General features: G+C 45.4%; 2 protein-coding genes across 5 annotated transcripts in view; one reads left to right on the plus strand and one right to left on the minus strand.

Moving 5' to 3' along the window:
* Positions 1-24,427, minus strand: part of NUP37 (nucleoporin 37) — an 81,952-nt gene extending 57,525 nt beyond the window's left edge. The window contains exons 1-3 of one of the 2 annotated variants that reach the window (XM_075344712.1): positions 24,344-24,427; positions 11,304-11,481; positions 1,247-1,371 (exon numbers count right to left, since the gene is read on the minus strand). In XM_075344712.1, the coding sequence (XP_075200827.1) occupies positions 1,247-1,371; positions 11,304-11,471 (293 nt within the window). In that variant the 5' untranslated portion in view covers positions 11,472-11,481; positions 24,344-24,427. Of the gene's footprint in view, positions 1-1,246; positions 1,372-11,303; positions 11,482-24,250; positions 24,286-24,343 lie in introns of those variants that run through there. The other variant, XM_075344713.1, reaches the window with a different exon arrangement.
* The window catches only part of PARPBP (PARP1 binding protein), a 59,778-nt gene continuing 38,897 nt past the window's right edge, over positions 5,452-26,332 (plus strand). For 2 of the 3 annotated variants that reach the window (XR_012753014.1, XM_075344709.1), the window contains exon 1: positions 24,504-24,587. The gene's annotated coding sequence lies outside the window, so the exon portion shown is untranslated. Of the gene's footprint in view, positions 5,574-24,503; positions 24,588-26,332 lie in introns of those variants that run through there. The other variant, XM_075344710.1, reaches the window with a different exon arrangement.

Below are 26,332 nucleotides of genomic sequence, written 5' to 3' on the forward strand. Positions count from 1 at the left end.
TGTACACAGACACAAACCTGGCACTGATTGTCCACAATGTCACTGCAACCTCAGATCTGCCGCAGATTTATCTGTGTGTAAAGTGGTCTTTAGGCTTTTCTTCCATTCCCCATGGCTGGCTCCCCCTGTGCTAGTTTGGCCAGGTTACTAGGCTAACCCAGCAAGCAGTTCTGATGTCATCATCCAAGGCCGGCTCAGCTAGCTATGTCATGCCTGAGTATTCAGGTACGAGAGGCTGCTGATAAGTCTTTGGCTCCACCCACAAAGAATGTTCATGGATAATGACACAAACACATTCACGGGAAATTCGTCGATTCTCCAGTATGAGGTTGTGCACAGCATCGACGATCTCCAGAACATCCACTGCTCTCGGTCGTCCAGAACGTTCCTCATCATTGGTGCTGAAGTAGCCCATTTTTAATTTGGCAACCCAGTTCTTTACTGTGAAATATGAAGGGCATTGATCCACCAATGTCTGTGACATATCCCCATGAATATCCTTTGCGGACTTTCCTTTCAGAAACAAGAATTTTATCGCTCCTCTGCTCTCTGTTGCTGTGAATATTGCATTAGACTCTGCCATTTTGTTTTCCCGCATGCGCAGAACACTGTTGCCATAAGCAACAAACGCAAAACATAGTATATTAGACACATAAGGCTTTCATGTGCTGTAACATTCGTTTCCATAGAAACAAAAAGAGATCCCAAAGCCAAAGACTTATCAGCAGCCCACTACTACTCGTACTATAGTTCGAGGTTATTACGTTTGCCAGTCTAACTTCACCTTCCACTTGACTCGTTCTATGCGTGTTGTCCACACCTACAATTTTGCTGTATTAAAATTTCAGATTACCAACTCTGCTAAATTATTCTTGGTGTTGCGCTAATCATTGTGTGCTATGAAGGTACCTGATAGTTTGTCTCGTAACAAAACACTAGTGTGCCTGTACATCCCTGCTATTCTTGTGTGTTTAGCTGCACACATTTCTGTTGTTCATGTACAATCCGTACTTCTTGGTCAGCAGCTTCCAGTTCTGCTTGCCGTTCTGCTGTCATTGTCGTTATTGATCCACATGAATACCATAAATAGTAAAGTCCAGCTCCACTTTATTATGGTCTCCAATATATGCTGCTCATATTGACCTACAACTTAGAGAATCCATCCCACTGGACAAGTCCCTAAACAATATGGACACTTTTTGATGAGAGTGTTCCATTAATATCATAAAGTGGGTAATAGTCGTACCTTAGGAGGGGAGGCAACGCATCACACTTTGTTTCTGGACTCCACGCTATGGCATCAACTCTTGCTCCATGATTAAATGTTTTGAGAACCTTGAACTCTATACCGTGTACGCTGGAATCTTCTTCCTGTATCACACATTACATATATTCTAGATTAGAAAGAATAGTAAAACATATTGCGATATACAGACACTAATATAAGACACCTTTTCATTCTTCAAAGGGTGTTTTTACCCCGAATACTTTGATGGTCATCTTTATAAGCTTCGTAACTATTAAGATAATGTGGGAATGAGGACCCCATGCATATCACTACAAGAAGTGGCTTCCTTAGAGGTAAGTCCTTATTGTCTGTACAAGTACTCTCTGAAATATTAAGTGCTGCGGAATATGTTGGCGCTATAGAAAAATTACTATTACCCTACTTTTTCAGGGGAAGTCATTCTACCTGGTGATACGCTTAGGGTCTTTATTCCCACATAACACTTTCACAATGACCATACATAACACTTTAAGAAATATTTTTTACTGTTTGCTCTTGATTACTTTTTTTTTTCTATACTGTACTATTTATGGATCATTGTCCATAGCTACTATGTTGCCCAATTCTTTTTATCGACTTTGAGACTACTTTAGAGGTAGCGTTTATTCACATCTATTTTGGACATTCGGTATTTATACAAGGCTCTCTCGATTATAATGGGTTTTATCTCAGTGCCATATATGACCTAAGAAATAGACTTTGGCCCCATTTCCGCAATGTTTTTAGTTGTTTTGTCGAAGCTTTGTGCTTTATAATAAAAATTCTAAACAACTGGAAGGAACGGGTTAATCTGCTCCACCATGGAAATGGAAACCAAGGACGACACATCCTAAATAGGCATTTATTTGGTGACGCATTTCGGAGTGAAACAACCCTTTTTTCAGGACAATCCAGTTGTTCAGATCCAGTTCTCAGTCAGGCTGCTGCAGCCATACTGTTTCTTCAGTGATTGTGACTCTCACAGCCCTTCCAGGCAGGGCTATGGAGTCGGAGTCCATTTTGGTGGAGTCAGAGTTGGCATAAAATTGACCGACTCCGAAAATGTATAATAAATTGGATACAATGGTTCAATGCAGAATGTGATGAATATTCTTTCATAAGAATTTGGAAAAGTTATGAAATGTCCTATAAATGTCTGTTCTATTCCTGATCAAAGAATCTAAGCTTTCAGTTGAGATGAATCTGTGCTGCCCTTCAGCTACATGATATAAGTAGTGAAGCTCCTCCTCTACAGATAAGGGTTAAAAAAAAAAAAAAAGACAAGAATGCCTGCAATCACCTCAGAACTACTAGAGACTCTAGAGTGAACAGCAAAGTAGGATTAAGGGAAGCAAGTCAAGCTTTCAATAATCAGCAAAATTATCCTTTAGTATTAGATGATCTTGTTGAAGCTTCTTCACATCTCTCTCCTATTTATGACATGTGCAGTGTAGTGCACAGGTTGCAGCTGGCAATAAGATCGTCTGCAAGAGGGACATGCTGCAACTCTGATTGGCAAAGTGAGGAATTGGTTATAACTGCAAAAAAAAAAAATAAAATTGATTCCATCTTGAAGAGACATGCTCGAAAAGGAGCCACCAGGTGAGGCAGCACTTATTTAATGATTGAGCTGAAACCCTTTTTTGAAGATATGGCCAACCCTCAGGTAACACTAAATGAAGGTCAATGGACACACTTGGCTGAATTGAAGGAATTGCTTCATCAACCATTTGCAGTAACTAAAAAATTACAAGCTGAGGAACGCTCAGCATTTTCATAAAGGAGTGGAAGAACTTGCAGTTTTGCCTGTCTCAAGAGGCGGTTAATCTCAGATGGCATTGCTGCTTCAATGAAACAGAGAGAGAAAATTGCTAATAGAAAATAAAATTCATCTGGCAGCTGTGTATGTGGACCCAAGTCATTGTATATTTCTGGATGATCAACAGCTTACTAAAGAAATAGAAGCTCTGACAGAGGTAGCAGTTAGGATGAGTGGGCTACAAGACTGCCAAGAGCAAGAGGACTTGGATCCTGACAGTGCTACTGCTGCCGTATCTTCAGATCATCAGATGAGTTTTATTTTGAAAAGTATTTAAATGACATGGAGCAGGCAAAGCATTGCTACAGGGAAAAAAAATATTCCACTCCCATAGCAAACAGATTGACCATATTTATTCAAAATGTTTCACTTGCTCTAAAAGAAGTAGAAGAGTTCAACTATTCAAAACTGACTGTACATGAGGCAATTCCTTTACACCCTGAAATGGTTAGGGATGCTGCCCATTTGGTAACCGCTTTGCCACCAACCCAAGTTAGTGTTGAGAGGTTGTTCTCTAGATTTAAAATAATTAGGTCAGATTTGAGGTCATCTATGAAGGAGGATCTGATGGATGCAATACTATTTCTCAGAATAAATGTTATTTCGTACATTTTTGTTAAAGACCGTTTTTTTTTCCCCACTTACTGCATATCTACAATTTATTAAAGTTTTCTGTGTTCTAAACTTGCATTCCAAGAAATATATTTATGTTCAATCTATACAGTGTGTTTATTGCACCATAAAAATACTTAAAAGCCTGATGTTACCATTTACTTCAGTAAATTTATCACAAACATGAGTCATGTATGAAGGAGCTGGAGTCGGAATCAGGGAAATTGAGGAGTCGGAGGTTTGGCTTACTCCACAGCCCTACTTCCAGGAGAAGTAGGAGATAAACTTTCTGGTAGACCACGCTGCAGTAAAGGAGGAGTAGTTACACATGTGGTAATACTACAAGTAGCTTTTATTTACGCATTTCAGGTTCATACAGAATCCTTTCTCAATACTGAACGTTGGAGCTGGGAGCATGAAATCATGACCAAGTACGGATGCCGCAAGAGGCCCTTTCCTTCCAATGCGTTTCGGAACTCTGGGTCCGTTAGCACTACCCTGATGAAGGAACCCGAGTAGTTACAAAACGCATACTTGATTGTGACGTAACACGCTACCAGCACCATGGTTTGTCAGCTTAGCTGGACACGCAGTCAGCAGAGGCGTCTCAGTTGCGACACTGAATGTGGAGCAAGTGCGCATGCTCTTCAATATACGGGATAGAACTGTGTGGCATGCTTGAACTATGGGCCTCAAACACCACTCAGTCTCCTGGTTATTGCCATCCTAGGGTAGTGGTAAGTGGTCCCACCTTTCTAGCAACGCTCTCCACACAATCCCTCTATGGATGTGGTACACGCCCTTAGGGGTACTTTGCACACTACGACATCGCAGGTGCGATGTCGGTGGGATCAAATTGAAAGTGACGCACATCCGGCATCGCAGGCGACATCGTAGTGTGTAAAGCCTAGATGATACGATTAACGAGAGCAAAAGCGTCGTAATCGTATCATCTGTGTAGCGTCGGCGTAATCCATAATTACGCTGACGCGATGGTCCGATGTTCCTCGCTCCAGCAGCAGCACACATCGCTGTGTGTGAAGCCGCAGGAGCGAGGAACATCTCCTACCGGCGTCACCGTGGCTCCCGTAGGATATGCGGAAGGGAGAAGATGGGCGGGATGTTTACATCCCGCTCATCTCCGCCCCTATTGGCCGCCTGCCGTGTGACGTCGCAGTGACGCCGTACGACCCGCCCCCTTAATAAGGAGGCGGGTCGCCGGCCAGAGCGACGTCCCAGGTCAGGTGAGTCCATGTGAAGCTGCCGTAGCGATAATGTTCGCTACGGCAGCTATCAGAAGGATATCGCAGCTGTGACGGGGGCGGGGACTATCGCGCTCGGCATCGCAGCATCGGCTTGCGATGTCGTAGTGTGCAAAGTACCCCTTAGTATCAATTTATGACTTCATATTCTACAGAATTTATCCCTACACATTATTTAGGATATCGTCCTTGGGATCTTTTTTATTCCTATTTCTACGATATGCACGTCTATTTCTGTGAAGCAGACAAAAATTTAAATGGACAATCATCCCACTTTATGACGTATTGCTTAGCAATCTAGCAGTTACCACGTCCCATTGGCTGTACAAAAAAAAAAAAATTAAAAAAAAAAAATCAACCCATAGATTAGTTACCCACAGACAACAGAGCTGTGTGCAGAGGTTTACACTGCAGCACCATAGACAGGTCACCACTACTACTGAAGATTGTGTTCTACTCCACACGAAGGGCAGAAGACTGCAGTTTGCTGTAAGGTTGGAACCTAGATTACCGAACAGACCGGTAAGAAACATGTGCAAGAAGACTGCATAGTGAATGAAGCACAGCAGAGAGAACACAGCATTGGCACCTTCCACAAGGCACAGATGTGACGGTGAGTTTGCCATATTAACATCTTGGATCTTAATACTCCTGACCTATCTCTTGCTGTTTTTGTAGAGTGGTGATAGTTACAGCAGCAAACACATATGTTGCATTATATAGATAGGAGTAATGGTGGTAAATCGATGCCAACTAGAAGTATTAAGGATGGTTGTTACCAAATTAATTCTGCCACTTCGATGTTCGGGTGTGCATGGAAATAAAGTTACAATGTGCAGATAATTCTATCATATGTAACATTTATTGGCTCATCTATACAATAAAATCATGTAAAGCCTTCAATCTGAAAAATAAATTATAGTAACAAGTGTAAAATGACTGATTCTTAATGACATAATAAGATATCTTAATATGGTGTATAGTGCTATAGGATAATAGTTGGCACTGGCTGTAGGGCCATTGTGTTTGCTGTTAATCAGATGTAATAAGCTGGTAACCAGCGCGTCTCTGCCATGTTGATGCCTGGTACCACTTTAATGTGATTTAATCACTGCCTGAAAAAAAAAATTAAAAAGTACACATGAAAAATTATTTCCCTTCTCCACGGAGGCTGCCACAATGGAGAATGTGTATAGATGTGAGGATTTCTGCACAATAGATGAATTCCAAAAATTAAGAGGTTTGAGTGTGCTATTTTCATTTCTTAATTCATTTTCGTGTGTTTGCAATCTGTTTCTAGTTTCAGATTGCGGGAGCGTTTCTTTCTGTAATATAGGCTGGATGTAAGCTGTGTGTCTCTCCAGGGTAGTGCACATCTTATATATCAGCATAGCTTAAAGCCTGTTCTTCATTTCTTCATCATCTGCTTTCCTCCTAATCTGTAGCCGATTTTATCAGTCTCCCTGAGACTACAGATGGATTCCCCCCTCTACACATTGTGGAGATCTGTGTGCAACACTTACATAGTTACATAATTACATAGGTTGAAAAAAAAGATCTAGGTCCATCTAGTTCAACCTTCCTCCACCAGTTCTACATTTTGTCCCTAAGTCACTTATTACCAACAATGTGGTACATACTGAGGAAATCATCCAGCCCTTTTTTAAAAGCGGTTATAGTATCTGCCATTACTACCTCTTGTGGTCGGCATTCCACAGTCTGACCACTCTAACTGTAAAGAACCCCTTCCTATTTAGCTGCCGGAATCGCTTTTCTTCCACTCGCAGTGAGTGCCCCCTGGTCCTTAGTATTGTCTTTGGAATGAATAAGTCATGTGCCAGTCCTTTATATTGACCACACATGTATTTATGTACTTTTATTTTCCATTTTTCTATTCAACCTTCAACAATATTTCTTTTAGGGGTGAATTCCCATACCCATTTGAAGATTTTGCTGCAGAAAGTTCTACAACTGTCCCATTTACATGAAACAATCCTTTTCAGATAAATGGAACTTATTTTCAGTCTAAGATCAGCAACATGTGCAGTGTGTGAATGTACAAATTTTCAATAAATTGTAGTTTGGCGCGGTAAGGAAAGGATAAAAAAAAAAGTGTCATGAAAGGGTTAAAATGGACAATCCAATTAAGTAATCATTAAAGAATGCAATAGTCACATTTTTTTTTTAAATGAGGGTTCCTGCATAGAAATGCCTACTTAAAGGGGTTAAAGAGGAAATATCAACAATATGAGATAGGTAGGGGTGAAATTTGTTGGACCCCCACCTATCAGCTATTGAGGGTCCAATAGACCACCCATTTCAGCTGTTGGGGTCAAATAGATTGCAACCCTACCTATCATCTGTTGGGGCTCCAATAGACAGCACCCCTACCTATCAGCTGTTGCGGTCCAATAGACTGCACCCCTATCTATCAGCTGTTGGGGTCCAATAGACTGCACCCCTACCCATCAGCTGTTGGGGTCCAATAGACTGCACCCCTACCCATCAGCTGTTGGGGTCCAATAGACTGCACCCCTACCTATCAGCTGTTGGGGTCCAATAGACTGCACCCCTACCCATCAACTGTTGGGGTCCAATAGACTACACCCCTACCTATCAGCTGTTGGGGTCCAATAGACTGCACCCCTACCTATCAGCTGTTGGGGTCCAATAGACTGCACCCCTACCCATCAACTGTTGGGGTCCAATAGACTGCACCCCTACCTATCAGCTGTTGGGGTCCAATAGACTGCACCCCTATCAGCTGTTGGGGTCCAATAGACTGCACCCCTACCCATCAGCTGTTGGGGTCCAATAGACTGCACCCCTACCCATCAGCTGTTGGGGTCCAATAGACTGCACCCCTACCCATCAGCTGTTGGGGTCCAATAGACTGCACCCCTACCCATCAGCTGTTGGGGTCCAATAGACTGCACCCCTACCTATCAGCTGTTGGGGTCCAATAGACTGCACCCCTACCTATCAGCTGTTGGGGTCCAATAGACTGCACCCCTACCTATCAGCTGTTGGGGTCCAATAGATTGCATCCCTACCCTTCAGCTGTTGGGGTCCAATAGACTGCACCCCTACCTATCAACTGTTGGGGTCCAATAGACTGCACCCCTACCTATCAGCTGTTGGGGTCCAATAGACTGCACCCCTACCTATCAGCTGTTGGGGTCCAATAGACTGCACCCCTACCTATCAGCTGTTGGGGTCCAATAGACTGCACCCCTACCCATCAGCTGTTGGGGTCTAATAGACTGCACCCCTACCCATCAGCTGTTGGGGTCTAATAGACTGCACCCCTACCTATCAGCTGTTGGGGTCTAATAGACTGCACCCCTACCTATCAGCTGTTTGAGGTCCAGTAGACGGCACCCTTATCAGCTGTTGGGGTCCCATAGATTGCACCCCTACCTATCAGCTGTTAGTTCCATTGGCAGTGGTCAAATGCAGAAGTATTGGGTAAAGCATCCCTGTACGTTGTTTAGTGCAAGTTGCCAGGTACCGCACCTTATCTCCGATTCAGTATCCGTGGCTGCTTTGTTCTGCGCTGCACAATGCTTACAATTGGCCACGGTAGTTAATAGGTAGCTTGATTGGTAGTGTTCCGCCACTGCCAACCAATCTCATTTTTATGATCTATCCTACAGATACGTCATTGGTTGAAACCTGAACAACCCCTTTAAGAGAAGTGAATAACTTGTAAAGCTGTATCCAGTTGGATGAAAACACACTAGGTGGGCTGTGCTGCGGCAGTAAATCAATTATTCAACGATGATAGCAATAAGGTTTTTTGTTCACAATGCATGAAGCTGACAGAGTGATTGTAAGTTCTGGTAAACTAAGCGTTAAATACTGAGCGAACCCTTATTCTACTTGGCTCTGTGCTGTAGTTATAGTCTCCACTGCTACACGAAGTTCTGTGTTAGAGGAACTGCATATCTGGGACTAATAAATAAGTCACTGAACATTTTCAAGAACATCCAAAAGGTCTCGCTAGCACATATAAAGGCTTGACACACATTTAAGCTGAATGAATGATTTAAGGAAGACTGCGTTCCCCTCCAGATTCATTTTTCATTTGATGCATCTAGAAACATGGCAGACTGTGTTCTTTTGGCATGAAAAATGTATAACTAGGACCACTCTTGTGGTCAATTCTGACGTTTCACATTATTTTTCCATTACCAGAGCCCCAGCACTACATCATTAAAGTGTACATTTACAGAACTCACAGCTATCAAATGAAGGGTCGACTTTCAAAAGGAAAAAAAAATGGAAATAGGGAATGATTTGCTCGTCAAGATTTGTGTTAAAGACCTTTGTCACAGATTGACACACAAAAAAGTTAATCTTTGGGGTCTATTGGGTACTGCCTGTATCCACTATGCAAGATGCCCCATTAACCACTATGTAAGAACCAAGAAGACAGAAGATTTATAGCAGGGGCACATATAAAACATTATCTTAGCACAGGAAAAGTTTTTATTAAAAACACATCAAATTGTGGAAATTATTATTATTCCAATATCTGTTGATTAAAATCAAATGTGTTTGTGGGAAAACCCCTTAAAGCAATTAAAATGACTAGGCACCTGAAATAACTAAGAGCAAATAGATTGACAAGTCTGTATGACCAAGCCTAGAGACATAACTAGTGATGAGCGAATACTTCCTACTCAGGTTCAGATTATTCAGAATGAATCCCAAAGCACTATTCCCGGCTGTCACTAGTAAAGAATCTAATGTACGTCAATGAGGAACCTCAAGAAAATGCTCTAGTTCTCCTTTGACTTGCATTAGGTTCATCATTCGTTACTCGTGATGAATACCGGAATACTACTTTGGGATTCGTTACGAATAATCCAAACCCGAATAGTTAGGCGGGCTTTGCACGTTGCGACATCGCAAGCCGATGCTGCGATGTCGCACGCGATAGTCCCTGCCCCCGTTGCAGGTACGATATCTTGTGATAGCTGGCGTAGCGAAAATTATCGCTATGCCAGCTTCACATGCACTCACCTGCCCTGCGGCCATCGCTCTGGCCGGCGACCCGCTTCTGCGGGTCGTGCGGCGTCATAGCGACGTCACACGGCAGGCGGCCAATAGCGGCGGAGGGGCGGAGATGAGCATGATGTAAACATCCCGCCCACCTCCTTCCTTCCGCATTGTGGCCGGCGGCAGGGAAGGAGATGTTCCTCGCTCCTGCGGCGTCATACACAGCGATGTGTGCTGCCGCAGGAATGAGGAACAACATCGTACCTGTCGCAGCACCGGCATTATGGAAATGTCGGAGCCTGCACCGATGATACGATAACGACGCTTTTGCGCTCGTTCATCGTATCATCTAGGATTTACACACTACGACATCGCAAGTGACGCCGGATGTGCGTCACTTTCGATTTGACCCCACCGACATCGCAGGTGTGCAAAGCCGTCCTTAGAATTCGCTCATAGCTAATAATTATAGAGCTGTTTTATTGTTTTGAAATCATTTTGCATCTTTAAATGATCCTTGCTTGGTAAATATCTTGTTTTTAATTAGGCCTAAGACACACAGCATGAAAATCTGAGTCAGTGGAGTGCGATAAAACATTGCATTCCACTCGGACCAATATTAGCCTATGTGTCAGCACACAAGCGATTATTTTCTCAGCCCTAATCAGACCGAGAAAACAATCGCAGCATGCTGCGACTGTAATGCGATCCTCGTTTCTCTCGCACTCATTCAAGTCTATGGGGCAAGAGAAAAATCGCACTGCACTCGCGGTACACCAGTCTACCGAGTGCAGGGCGAGAATGGCAATAGCCAGCAATCCCGCCTGCCCCTCCTCAGCATTGCCCGTCTCCCCCACAGCGGTGGTCCGATCGCATGATCAGACCTCAGTCACAGTGACACTCGGCTCCTGCTGTGCTGCCAGCGTGAGCCGAGTGTCATGCGAGGATCGCAGTAGTCCCCCGTGTGGCCCCGGGCTTATGGCAAGAATTGTATTGGAAGCTGATCCAAGAAAAATCATCACCACCCCCATGCGACATTTTTGGAGCTCAAATAAACGGTTAGTGAAGAATCTGTCAACAAGCTAGTCAACTGTTTTCTATAGTGACCAGCAGAAGTGTGAATGCAGCTCTAGACTATCACACAAGCTGTATTTTGAAAGTGATGTAATACAATGTATTTACAAATTATGGCAGATGATATCTACTGTATACAGTTAGGTTCAGAATTATTTGAACAGTGACACGTTTTGGCATTTTAACCGTTTACCAAAACATATTACTTACTCTTGTTTAGTGTTATTATAAATTATATTCAGAAATAATCCTTCTTTGCACCTACCTGAAATCGGCAAGATGCCACAACCACATAGCTATTGCCACCATAGGCGATTAAGGAGCCTTCACCCCCAGAATCAAAGGGATTGAATTCCACCACGTGTACAAAGTCCTCACAGTCCACGGTGTAGGTGGCATTTCTAATTGAGTCTTGTTTCACTCTCTGCTGCATCACTGCCAATCTAAAAAAAATCAGAAAAAGGTTTTATTTTTTTAACAAAATAAATGTATTCTAATGTACAAAATACAAGAGGATAAGACTATACATTATTATATTGTATGTATATGTAATGTTCGGAAAATGAGATTTCCACAATCTCAATAAACGAAACTATTTTACCGTTCTCAAATTAAAGCTTTTTACTCCACAAAATGTAGAATAGATAAATATAAGATTATGTTCTTCCAGGATAGAATCTAACTCCACTTGTAGTTCTATCACACAACTCACACTTAAGCTGGAGTTAAAAAAAATTACCTACATGCACGTCCTAAAGTAAAATTGTACTTTAAAAGGGTTTTACATTACCATTGTGACCCCCTTTCATTTGTCCTAACTCTTCCTAACTGCCACTTTCCTAATATACTTCTGCTACCTACCCTGCTCCTGTAAGCTGATCTCTCTGCGGCTCCTATTTTCTAATGTTGATGTTCTGGCTTTGATCCTTCTGGTCTGTAGACCAGAATTGGATCACCTGAGCATTGCACATCCCTGGTGGGGGCAGGGCTGCCTCTCTGAGAGTGACAGCACTTTGGGCATGTATGCTCAGATCATACCACTCTCCTCTTAGCTGAAATGTGCACATAATTAGATAGTAAATCTCATATTGCACGATAAGCACATCACAGCGCTTGTCACATCAAAGCAACACACTGTAAAGCAGGCTGAGAGGAAAATGAAGTATGATCTGGGCACGCATGCCCATACTGCTGTCACTCTCAGAGAGTGACCTACACTGCTCAGATAATCCAATTCTGGTCTGCAGACCAGAAGGATCAAAGCTAAAACATTAACATAAGAAAATAGAAGCTGCAGAGAGTTCAGCTTACTGGAGCAGGGTAGGTAGCAGAATTATATTAAAAAAGTGGCAGTTAGGAATAGTTAGGACAAATAAAAATAGTTCATATTAGTAGTAGAAAACTCAGTTATTGGGAACCCGTCATGTAAAGAAAAAAAAAAAAAACAAAACACCATTAACCTGTAGATATGGGGTTAATTTGCAGGTTAAAAGTGTCCTGAAGCCTGATTGCTGGGAGGAAATTAATTTTATGCCTTCGAGTTATAGAGGTGTGGCTTCAGTCATCGCTCTGTGTCGCCAGATCTGTACTGATGCATTGCTGAGCCAGCTGTCAGTCAGTGGGGGAAGTGCAGTTACAGCCACAGCTCACTATGCACAGAGCAGCGACTGAAGCCTCGCCTGCCCACCCCTGTGAATGAAAGTCAGAGGCTGCTAGTAGGAGCAAAGTTTATTTCCTTCTGGCAGCAGGGCTTTCATTACAGCTTCTGAACACTATTAATCTGCAGATTAACCCAATATCTTCAGGTTAAATAGCGATATTTCACATTACAGGTTGCTTTTAACGGAAATCTAAAAATCTTGCATTTTTTCTGTGTTTTTCATGAAAATTAAAAGCTGCCTTTTAAAGAACCAGCAAAAGGTATGAGATTTCAGAAATATGTATAGGATTGCTTTTTTTTTCCTAATAGAAAAGATAAGCCTGGCTCACTATCTAGTTGGGTGCTCTGGAGAAAAAACAACCTCAGAAAAATACATATAGCTCCGGCACTCCTTAGAAGAAATTGCAAAAAGTCTCGGGTGGTGCTGAATGCGTTTTTATTAAACCAAGAGTGAAGTCTGTCCCATAGACGTTTCGGTCAACATCAGACCTTTATCAAGGGATCCATCAGACTGACAAGATAAATACAAAACAGAAACAGAGAGAAAAGTGAATATCCATTCAGGGAATATCACATCATGAAAACAAAATTGTAAACAAAAATAGCTAAGGAAGACACAGCATAATATAATGCAGCATTATAGTAAAAAGCATCTTATGATACAATTGTTTGCAATAGCACATTGTACCCTGGACAAAAAGAATCAGAACAAACACGAGAATACAGACAATATATGGACATGTAATATCATGGATAGATGTCGTAACTAGTAAGTAATACATGAACATACCTAGAGTATTGTAGACATAAATATGCACCAACGGACAAGTGTAATCATCAATCGCGTCTAACAGTAGGGTTGGGTACTATATGAGAGAATGAATGAGTTAACTCTAAGGTACGCAAAAAGATGCATGATACACAGTGTGAACACTGACCTATGATAAATACCTGTGAACGTGTAACCCAGGTAGTGTGTCGCGCTAAACGTACGAGAAGTGGGGGGAAGTCTCGTTTGCAACACTGTGGGGAGCGAGATACTGTTTGTATTTCTAGGTAGAAGAAGGTAAGAGTCAGGAAGGAAAGGTGCAGAAATTCTACCTAGAGTATCTCGCTCCCCACAGTGTTGCAAACGAGACTTCCCCCCACTTCTCGTACGTTTAGCGCGACACACTACCTGGGTTACACGTTCACAGGTATTTATCATAGGTCAGTGTTCACACTGTGTATCATGCATCTTTTTGCGTACCTTAGAGTTAACTCATTCATTCTCTCATATAGTACCCAACCCTACTGTTAGACGCGATTGATGATTACACTTGTCCGTTGGTGCATATTTAGGTCTACAATACTCTAGGTATGTTCATGTATTACTTACTAGTTACGACATCTATCCATGATATTACATGTCCATATATTGTCTGTATTCTCGTGTTTGTTCTGATTCTTTTTGTCCAGGGTACAATGTGCTATTGCAAACAATTGTATCATAAGATGCTTTTTACTATAATGCTGCATTATATTATGCTGTGTCTTCCTTAGCTATTTTTGTTTACAATTTTGTTTTCATGATGTGATATTCCCTGAATGGATATTCACTTTTCTCTCTGTTTCTGTTTTGTATTTATCTTGTCAGTCTGATGGATCCCTTGATAAAGGTCTGATGTTGACCGAAACGTCTATGGGACAGACTTCACTCTTGGTTTAATAAAAACGCATTCAGCACCACCCGAGACTTTTTGCAATTTCTTCTAAGGAGTGCCGGAGCTATATGTATTTTTCTGCTTTTTTTTTCCTGACTGACATGGAAAACTAACATTTTTTAAAGAAGCAGTATGAGAGTTTTTGCAACTTTTTTCCTACATTTAAAACAATGAAAGTGCAGAAACGAAGCTGCGGAGTTTTTGCTGCTTTTGTGCTGAATGAAAGTAACTTAATTAAACATGTACTCTAGACAAATGATTCACGAAAAAAATGCAGCAAAAACAATCATGCACACACAGGTTTTTGTTTCATGGCTGAATTGGAAAACTGCAGCATATCATTTCTTTCAGCCTTTTTGCAGCGTTTGTCATGGAAAAAAACAAACAAAAAAAAAAAAACAGGTACAGGAGGATGTGAAACCCATTTAGTTTAGTGATGTGTTAAATGGAACCTGTCATCAGAAATTTGGCTTTCAACCTAAATGTTTCCCCCTCTGCAGCTCCTGGGCTGCATTCTAGTAAGGTTTCTATACTTTTTGTGCCCCCTTTTAAACCAAAATAAATACTTTATAAAACTGTACCTTTCGGTTTGAAAATCTTGTAAATCGTCCATGGGGGCGGGCCGTGTGGCGTCCGTTGCTGTATCTTACGCCGTCCCCCATGCTTCAAATCATCCCTCAGGACGCCGCCCACTGCGCCCGAGGTCCCGTGCACGCCGGGACACCTGGTGACGTGGTTGCAGGCACGAGAGTATGGGCGGCGCTGTGATTGCATCGCAAGTGCCCGCCCATACTCTCGTGCCCGCCCTTTCCCCCACTGCCTCCAGCGTTCTGCGCCGGCCCGACGTCACCTCCTTCCCATCATACCCTGCAGCAGGAAATAGATGGGAGGAGCGCAGCAGGCCACTACAGGAGAAGCGGAGGATCTGAGCGACGTACAGAGGGGAGAGCGCGCCCACGAGAGTATGGGCGGGCACTTACGATGCAATCACAGCGCCGCCCATACTCTCGTGCCTGCGACCACGTCACCAGGTGTCCCGGCGTGCATGGGACCTCGGGCGCAGTGGGCGGCGTCCTAAGGGATGATTTGAAGCATGGGGGACGGCGTAAGATACAGCAACGGACGCCAGATGGCCCGCCCCCATGGAGAATTTACAAGATTTTCAAACCGAAAGGTACAGTTTTATAAAGTATTTATTTTGGTTTAAAAGGGGCCACAAAAAGTATAGAAACCTTGCTAGAATGCAGCCCACGAGCTGCAGAGGGGGAAACATTTAGGTTGAAAGCCAAATTTCTGATGACAGGTTCCCTTTAAAGTGAACCTGTCACCAGATTTGGTGACTATCAGCTGTGGCCACCACCAGTGGGCTCTTATATACAGCATTCTAACATGCTGTATATAAGAGCCCAGGCCGCTGTGTAGAACGTAAAAATCACTTTATAATACTCACTTAAACGGTCGCTGCGGTGGAGTTGGGTCATATGGGCGTCTCGTTTCTCCGTTGTCCGGCACCTCCTCTTTCGGCCATCTTCATCCTCCTTCTGAAGCCGGGGTGCATGACGCGTCTTACGTTATATACACTCGCCGGTCCCGCAAAGGAGCACAACCTCAATGCCAGCGAGTATGTATGATGTAGGACGCGTCATGCACCCCAGCTTCAGAAGAAGGAGGACAAAGATGGCCGAAAGAGGAGGCGCCGGCACGGGAGAACAGAGACACCCATATGACTCAACTCCACTGCAGCGACCGTTTAGGTAAGTATTATAAAGTGATATTTATGTTCTACACAGCGGCCTGGGATCTTATATACAGCATGTTAGAATGCTGTATATAAGAGCCCACTGGTGGTAGCCACAGGTTATAGTCGCCAAACAATGCCCTACCGAAGTTTTAAAGGGAACCTGTCACATGGAAAAACATTATTAACCTGCAAATATGAGGTTAATCAAGTTTGACTCCTGCCCTGTGCCTACACATTAAACCCTGCTGCAGGGCAGAAAATACTTCAAATCCTCCTGGCAGCGTTTGGGTTTTATTCACAGGGGCAGCGCGGGTTCAGTCACCGCTCTGTGTATGGAGCGTGGCGGCTGTAACTGCGCCCCCCGCACTGACTGACAGCTGGTTCTAATGGGGAGCCGCTGTCAGTCAGTGCAGGAGGTTTGGTTACAGCCACCGGACTCCGTACTCAGAGCGGAGACTGAACCCACCTCCATGACTGAAACTGGAACGAATAAGAGGATTAAAGGGAACCAATCACCAGGATTTTCGAATATAAGCTAAAGCCAGTGCTATACTGGTGCTATCAGGCTGATTCTATACATACCTGTAGTGGTCATCTCAGATGTTTAGGTTTTGAAATCCAAAAAAGTAAAGTTTATAAAATTAGCTGCTTGTTGAGTGACAGTTGCACTGGAGCAAATCATATATTCATAGTTACCCCCTCCCCCTGTTAGAATTAGCATAAGTATTATACAAATGAATCACTTTGTCTGTAAAAGGACCTGTGTGAGGTCATATCCATGTGACCAGAAGGGGCGAGGCCTCAGCCAACAAAGCTGGATACCAGGTCACATGGGTATGACCTCATACAGGTCCTGCAACAGACACATTCATTTGTATAATACTTATGCTAATTCTAACAGAGGCAGGGGATAACTATGAATATATTATCTGCTCCAGTGCAACTGTCACTCAACAAGCAACTCATTTTACAAACTTTACTTTTTTTGGATTTTAAAACCTGTGTGGGACTTCAAACAGACAGCATCAGAGGAGGAACAGCAGAGACCAGACTCTCTGTGTATTCTAAGACAACAATGGAAGCCAGTTATTCCTTAGGCTGTGCCATCAGCAAACTAGGCGCAAGAGGGCCAGTTGGGAATCTAGAATTATGACTCCTGTCAGGCAGGGAGAGCACCAGCACTGACCGACCAGGTGCTTCTAAAGTGCTCCACCACAGTCCATAGATCCACCACTGCTGTGGCCTTGGACTTTGGACTATTACACACAGGCTCTTTTATAAAAAAAAAAAAAAAAGGAAAAAAAGAAAAAAAAAAAAAAAAAAGGATGTTCTCAGGTAGAAATGGCAACTGAGCTTAGTGTCACAAGCAGGTTGCAACAGAGATACAGAGAGACTGGAAGAGTCACAGAAAGGCATAGAAGTGGGTGTCATTTGCCCACATCCCACACTGATGAGCACTTCATTGGGAATAAAGCCCTTCAGGACTGCATGATGAATATTAAGGGAGGTAAGAGGTACCCGAGGTTATGCCTTCTGATTGAGCACTCCTGCTCTTCAGCCTCAGTCAATTTTAATTCTCTATTTGCAGGTTCCTGTCTGCCCATAAATTGTAGTTTTTTTTAACCCAAACAGAGGCATTAGTTTGATAGGTAACCAACAAAAATGAGGTCGCTTTGCCGCTGGCTGTTGGGCTCACATAAAATCTGGCCAATTTTGTGCGCTATCTCAATTTTTACATGTTTTTTTCATAGCAGTATTGCATATGTATATTCCCATATATTTTAGCACTACAGAGTGCAACTGTCTCCTTTTTGTTACTAGAGGTACCCAAGTGTCACATCAGACCATTCAAAATCATTTAGATAAGCACAGGCGTTATAGTCTTGCTGTACGAGGGACCAGTGAGCCTAAAGGCCCTGTCACACACAGAGATAAATCTTTGGCAGATCTGTGGTTGCAGTGAAATCATGGCCATATTGTTCCATTTGTACACAGCCACAAAGCTGGCACTGATTGTCCACAATTTCACTGCAACCACAGATCTGCTGCAGATTTATCTCTGTGTGTGACAGGGCCTTAAGGCTATTCACTGATGAAAGTCGATTCATGCTGAGCAGAAATAAATGATGGCTGATAATGATGTTGGAAATGTCAAGATCGCTATGCATCAGAACCTGTTCTCACCAGACGAGCCTATGGTAGCACGGTGTTACAGTGTGTCGGCAGGGGTGTCTAAGTGCAGAACTGTCCTACACTTTGTGAATGGTACAGTGACAGCCCCTAATACGGTACTTGGATAACATTATTAAAGGGGATATGCAGTACTTGGACAATCCCTTTCCATTCCCCTTGTTCGCCTCCGTAAAAATAAATAAGCCTGGACTCGCCTCCAGTGCAGCCGCTGTACCAGTGATGTCTAAAGTCGTATTCCTGGGGCGCACGTGCATTGTTTTGATACGCAATCCCTGTGACCAAGGTACTGACAGCCCCTTTAATCCAGTCATTGGGCCTCTGCATGAACAACACAGACCTGATTTAATCTTCATGGACAATACTATAGCTCATCAAGGTCGCAACATTAGGGAACGGCTGCTGGAGATTGGGGTACTTCAAATGGAATGGCCTGCACTTTCTCCAGACCTGAATGCCATAGAAAACCTATGGGATCAGCTGAGCCACTGGCGGACAGCCGCACAGGGGCCCCGAGCGGGAGAGGGCCCGAGCGCCTGAAAACAGGCAAATGACAGGCTGACAGGCAAATGTAGTGGCCCTCGACCGCCGCAGGGGCCCCCTTGCCGGCGGCAGCAGCGGTGATCAGTTCTGAGGACCACAGTTTTCAGGCTACACAGCCACACGTTCCTGCCTGTCAGCCCTGCAGTTGCTCCCACAGCGTTGTGTCTCTGTGTATAGAAATTAATCTGTGGGCGGAACTAGCACGCAGCGTACTCCTGTCCCACAGATGGAGAGAGGATGCAGGACCAGAGCTGTATGTAACTCCCTCCAGCTTCCCCTAGCTGTATGGGCCCCCAGATCTGTAAGGGGCCCCCATACATGTATGAGTCACCCCCCAGAGCAGTATGCGCCCCCAGAGCAGTATGGGCCCCTAGACCTGTATGAGCCACCCCCCAGAGCACTATGGGCCCCTAGACCTGTATGAGCCACCCCCCAGAGCAGTATGGGCCCCCACACCTGTATGAGCCACATCCCCAGAGCACTGCAGTATGCCTCCCAGTAACATCTAAGCCTTCCAATCCCCCAAGTAGTGGGTATGCCCCCAGCCTCCCCTGTGATGTACATACTGTAGCCCCCAGCCTCCCCTGTGATGTACATACTGTAGCCCCCAGCCTCCCCTGTGATGTACATACTGTAGCCCCCAGCCTCCCCTGTGATGTACATACTGTAGCCCCCAGCCTCCCCTGTGATGTACATACTGTAGCCCCCAGCCTCCCCTGTGATGTACATACTGTAGCCCCCAGCCTCCCCTGTGATGTACATACTGTAGCCCCCAGCCTCCCCTGTGATGTACATACTGTAGCCCTCAGCCTCCCCTGTGATGTACATACTGTAGCCCGCAGCCTCCCCTGTGATGTACATACTGTAGCCCCCAGCTTCCCCTGTGATGTATATACTGTAGCCCTCAGCCTCTCCTGTGATTATTCACTTTAGACCCAGCCCCTCCTGTGATGTATATACTGTAAACCCCAACCTCTCCTGTGATGTATATACTGTAGCCCTCAGCTTCTCCTGTGATGTATATACAGTACTGTCAGTGTGCACTGTGCGCAGCTAGGTCTGTTAAAGCAACATCCATCATGCAGCACGGCCTGCACAGCCCAAGAGGAGCTGGACGGAGACAAGCGGGGAAAGTGAGTGAGGCACCTGCCGGCTTCCCAATTTTAAAAATATCTGTAATGTGTCTGTGTGATGTGTATCTAGTGTGTCTGTGTGATGTGTATCTAGTGTGTGTGTGTGTGTGTGTGTGTGAATTTGTCTTCCAATATGAATGTATTCCTGTATGTGTACGTATCTGTGCATGTGTGTGTGTCACCTACATGTTTATGTGATATTTCAGCTCCATTACAATCAGTCATATACAGAAGCCTCCTGCTCACTTTTTTATTGATGTAGTGTGTCTGTGCATGTAACGTAGTGAGTGTATTTATATACTCCCCTACCGCCAATCTTTTAAGTGACTTCACCGCTCTCTAGTATCTTGGGTCACACTACACTCTGTTTGAGCCAGAAGTCTCTTTTAGGCTATGTCCAAATCCTGCATTCTTGTGGTAACAACAAAAATGCACCCGTTGGCTAAAAAAAAACTGCATAAAAAAGCATGCCTTTTTGATGCATTTCTCTTATCACTGTGTGAAAAACACAACAAGAATTAACATTCTGTAGTTTTGTGGTGACCACAAAATTGCAACCAAACAAACAAAAAACGTGAGCACAGCAAATCTGAAATCCTGCAGAACAGTGTGATCTAGAGATACTGGAGAGTGGTGACGTCACTGAAAAAAGGAGCAGAACAGCCCTGGACACCGGCGAGAGCAGCGGTGACATCACTGAGAAGAGGAGCAGAACAGCACTGGACACCATAGAGAGCAGCGGTGACATCACTGAGAAGAGAAGCAGAACAGTGCTGGACACCAGAGAGAGCAGCGGTGACATCACTGAGAAGAGGAGCAGAACAGTGCTGGACACCAGAGAGAGCAGCGGTGACATCACTGAGAAGAGAAGCAGAACAGTGCTGGACACCAGAGAGAGCAGCGGTGACATCACTGAGAAGAGGAGCAGAACAGTGCTGGACACCAGAGAGAGTAGCGGTGACATCACTGAGAAGAGGAGCAGAACAGTGCTGGACACCAGAGAGAGCAGCGGTGACATTACTGAGAAGAGGAGCAGAACAGTGCTGGACACCAGAGAGAGCAGCGGTGACATCACTGAGAAGAGGAGCAGAACAGTGCTGGACATAAGAGAGAGCAGCGGTGACATCACTGAGAAGAGGAGCAGAACAGTGCTGAACACCAGAGAGAGCAGCGGTGACATCACTGAGAAGAGGAGCAGAACAGCGCTGATTACCAGAGTGGCGGTAATATCACTGAGAAGAGGAGCAGAACAGCGCTGCAGACCGGAGAGAGCGGTGACATCACTGAGAAGAGGAGCAGAACAGTGCTGAACACCAGAAAGAGCAGCGGTGACATCACTGAGAAGAGGAGCAGAACAGCGCTGATTACCAGAGTGGCGGTAATATCACTGAGAAGAGGAGCAGAACAGCGCTGCAGACCGGAGAGAGCGGCAGCAGGTGAGTATTATCACATCACAGTACACTCCATATGAACATTCCATCAATATAGTGGATGTTTTTTTAATGATGTCTATGGTGCGGCTGTTTTTTGTTGTATTTCCTGTTTCTTGTGGTACAGAGCGCTGCTATCAAGGAGCTTGACCGCGGGTTCATGTCACCTGTGGATGGAGCAGTATGTATCAGAAAATGGCTGTATGATCTATGCCAAGCATGTGTGACTCTAAAATACTGCGGAGATTCAGGGATATTCAAACTTCAATACGTGTTGGGGACTGAGCCGCATGAAATACTAGTCGTACAGCCGTGGCCTGGTGGCTTCTCCCTGCTCATGGCCAGTGACTGACAGGTCTCTTTCTGTACACGCACACAGGAATATTTTACACCTGTTACTGGCAGCGAGAAGCCACCAGATCACGTACGTCGGGACTAGTATTTCATGCGGCTCAGTCCCCAACAGCTATTAATGGTTTTCTCTGAATCTCCGCAGCATTTTAGGGTCACATATACCTGGCTGAGATCGTACAGCCACTGCCTGATACAGGCTGCCCACAGCTCAGGAGTGTCAGCTGTCAGTTTCCTTTTAAAGGAGTTGTGTGAAATAATAAATATACTGTAAAGAAATTGTCTGGCAAAAGGATCTAAAGGGGGTTACAGTTTTTAAAAAAATAAACTAAATTATTCACACCTTCAGTCATTCTTCTGGATCCAGCTCAGGCCGTCTTGTGATCTGTGCCAGCATTAATTATATTACCATTCTACCAGACACAGGACCACTGCAGCTTATGACAGGCTGCAGCGGTCAGGTGACTTGAACTGCAGGCATCACAAGCTGCAGCGGTCCTGTGTCCCATAGAACAGTGACATAATTAATGCTGGTACAGGTTGTGCCAATGTAACTAGAAGCATTGGAGACAGCGCTGAAGCTGCAGCAGATAGAAGGGCGGCAGGACTGTTCTGTGTTGTTATATCCAGGTGGTAAATATGGAGCTTGTTTATTGTTTAGATTTGGTAGCTGTTTATTACTAGTTTAGGACAACTAGTACTAAACAGTACAATCAATATCTTTACATCATTTGGTGTAGTATGAAGAAGGGGGGGGGGGGGACAGAAAGATTTCTTGCACAAGGACCCCTGCAGTCTGTGTCCGCCCCTGAGCTGAGCCACTGTGTAGAGTAGACCTGGGCAAGGGGTGGCACACATCCGGCCCGCCTACTCTCTGTGACCGGCCCGCCTGGTTCAGGGCGTCCTTGCTGGCCGGTCAGTGATGAGGGCAATCTGACCTGTTGTCTGGAGCTCCAGGCTCTGGGGGGCCCTGGTCAGATCGCCCTCATCACACACTGCGTGCCGAGCAGGGAGCGATCCTGCAGCTCCGCACACCTCAGTGTAGGCAGCAGAACGCAGGAATCTCTCCTCTGTTCCCTGCCCGACACCTTTCTCTGTGACACACGCGCACCCTGATATCATCACTATGGCGCGTGTGTCATTTGAAAAGTTCCCACCCAACAGAAGAAGCTGCAGTGGCGGGGGCCCGTACGGAGAGAAGCAGCGGCGGGGGCTCCTAGGAAAACAGCATTGGCGCATCCTGGGCGTGTGAAAAAGAAACAGCACAGCAGGGGGCTTGTACAGAGGTGCCTGAGGCGGGGACAATAAGAAGGGACAGGTGAGTGGTTACTAGTAACCTGCGTGGACAATGGGGGGTGGGGGTAACTGTTGACAAATATTTGGGGTGTAGTATATGGGAATGTAGTTTTACAGGTGTGATATATAGGGGGTGTAGTATATAGGGGTGTAGTATAATACAGGTGTAGTATATAGGGGTGTAGTATAATACAGGTGTAGTATATAGGGGTGTAGTATATTACAGGTGTAGTAAATAGGGGTGTAGTATATTACAGGTGTAGTAAATAGGGGTGTAGTGATGTAGTACATTACAGGTGTAGTAAATAGGGATGTAGTATATTACAGGTGTAGTAAATAGGGGTGTAGTTTATCACAGGTGTAGTATAATAGAAGTGTAGTATATAGGGGTGTAGTATAATACAGGTGTGGTATATAGGGGTGTAGTGATGTAGTATATTACAGGTGTAGTAAATAGGGGTGTAGTGATGTAGTATATTACAGGTGTAGTAAATAGGGGTGTAGTGATGTAGTATAATACAAGTAAAGTATATAGGGGTGTAGTGATGTAGGTTATCACAGTAGTATATTACAGGTGTATATAGGGGTATAGTATATAGAGGTGTAGTTTATTACAGGTGCAATGTATAGGGATGTAGTGATGTATATTACAGGGGTAGCATGTGGTGGGTGTAGTTATGTAGTATATGGGGATTGTGTGTGTGTATGTATGTGTACATATATTATATACACACACAGTATATACATGCGTGTATATATATAATATGTAGAACTGAGTTTATTATATTAGTCCGGCCCTCTAAAACCATCCCAATTTCTCATGCGGCCCCATGGGAAAATGAATTGCCCACCCCTGGTGTAGAGCCATAACTCTGTACTCCAGAACCTCAATGACCTGAGGGCCGCCCGTTCAGAAACAGCGGGATGCTGGGCAGACAATAACTGCACTTGCTTGTGGACAGCATGTGTTGTCAACATGTACTTGCTGCTCACATGGACGCCTGCATGAGGGATGTGTAGCCTGACCTCCTGAAATACACCACATGTAGGATACACACCAGCCTACACGTCTGGACCCCAGGAGCCATCCCCAGTACAGACACTGCCGGCCACTCAGTCTATACAGTGACTGATAACAGAAAGCAACAGACGGGCGTGCACACACTACAGCCTGACGCATTCAGCTGCTTCATCGTTCCACAGCCGCAGTATGTAGCGCACTCCCCATCTCACACACGGCCGCCGCTGCCATACACACCGTGTCCCCGCTCCCGCCAGCAGATTTGGAGTGTGTGAGGTACGACGTGACGTCACTACAGCGTACTACATCCGGGGTCTTGGGTCGCGCCCTCTGATTGGTCAGAGCAGTGGTGACGTAACGAGCATTTAAATTTAACTTTATTTTGAGTAGCCGTTGTCACAGCTGAGACGTTCTGTACTCCGGGCGGCTGTGCGGCGCGTGCAGGCAGCATAGACAGCAGGAGCGGAGCGCGCACTCACAGGTAGTATATATGAGGAGAGCTGTGTGCTCTGTAGCAATATGTATCTCAGTGATAGTACAGGCAGTATATACGGGAGGAGTGGAGCGCGCACTCACAGGCAGTATATATGGGGAAAGTGGAGTGCTCACGACACTCACAGGTACCGGCAGTATATGTGAGGCGAAAGGAGTGCTCAGGTACAGGCAGTATATATGGGGACAGTGGAGCGCTCACTCACAGGTGCAGGCGGTATATATGGGGACAGCGGAGCGCTCACTCACAGGTACAGGCGGTATATATGGGGACAGCGGAGCGCTCACTCACAGGTACAGGCGGTATATATGGGGACAGCGGAGCGCTCACTCACAGGTACAGGCGGTATATATGGGGACAGCGGAGCGCTCACTCACAGGTACAGGCGGTATATATGGGGACAGCGGAGCGCTCACTCACAGGTACAGGCGGTATATATGGGGACAGCGGAGCGCTCACTCACAGGTACAGGCGGTATATATGGGGACAGCGGAGCGCTCACTCACAGGTACAGGCGGTATATATGGGGACAGCGGAGCGCTCACTCACAGGTACAGGCGGTATATATGGGGACAGCGGAGCGCTCACTCACAGGTACAGGCGGTATATATGGGGACAGCGGAGCGCTCACTCACAGGTACAGGCGGTATATATGGGGACAGCGGAGCGCTCACTCACAGGTACAGGCGGTATATATGGGGACAGCGGAGCGCTCACTCACAGGTACAGGCGGTATATATGGGGACAGCGGAGCGCTCACTCACAGGTACAGGCGGTATATATGGGGACAGCGGAGCGCTCACTCACAGGTACAGGCGGTATATATGGGGACAGCGGAGCGCTCACTCACAGGTACAGGCGGTATATATGGGGACAGCGGAGCGCTCACTCACAGGTACAGGCGGTATATATGGGGACAGCGGAGCGCTCACTCACAGGTACAGGCGGTATATATGGGGACAGCGGAGCGCTCACTCACAGGTACAGGCGGTATATATGGGGACAGCGGAGCGCTCACTCACAGGTACAGGCGGTATATATGGGGACAGCGGAGCGCTCACTCACAGGTACAGGCGGTATATATGGGGACAGCGGAGCGCTCACTCACAGGTACAGGCGGTATATATGGGGACAGCGGAGCGCTCACTCACAGGTACAGGCGGTATATATGGGGACAGCGGAGCGCTCACTCACAGGTACAGGCGGTATATATGGGGACAGCGGAGCGCTCACTCACAGGTACAGGCGGTATATATGGGGACAGCGGAGCGCTCACTCACAGGTACAGGCGGTATATATGGGGACAGCGGAGCGCTCACTCACAGGTACAGGCGGTATATATGGGGACAGCGGAGCGCTCACTCACAGGTACAGGCGGTATATATGGGGACAGCGGAGCGCTCACTCACAGGTACAGGCGGTATATATGGGGACAGCGGAGCGCTCACTCACAGGTACAGGCGGTATATATGGGGACAGCGGAGCGCTCACTCACAGGTACAGGCGGTATATATGGGGACAGCGGAGCGCTCACTCACAGGTACAGGCGGTATATATGGGGACAGCGGAGCGCTCACTCACAGGTACAGGCGGTATATATGGGGACAGCGGAGCGCTCACTCACAGGTACAGGCGGTATATATGGGGACAGCGGAGCGCTCACTCACAGGTACAGGCGGTATATATGGGGACAGCGGAGCGCTCACTCACAGGTACAGGCGGTATATATGGGG

Source organism: Anomaloglossus baeobatrachus, chromosome 4 (assembly GCF_048569485.1).
Source record: "Anomaloglossus baeobatrachus isolate aAnoBae1 chromosome 4, aAnoBae1.hap1, whole genome shotgun sequence".
Lineage (NCBI taxonomy): Eukaryota > Metazoa > Chordata > Amphibia > Anura > Aromobatidae > Anomaloglossus > Anomaloglossus baeobatrachus.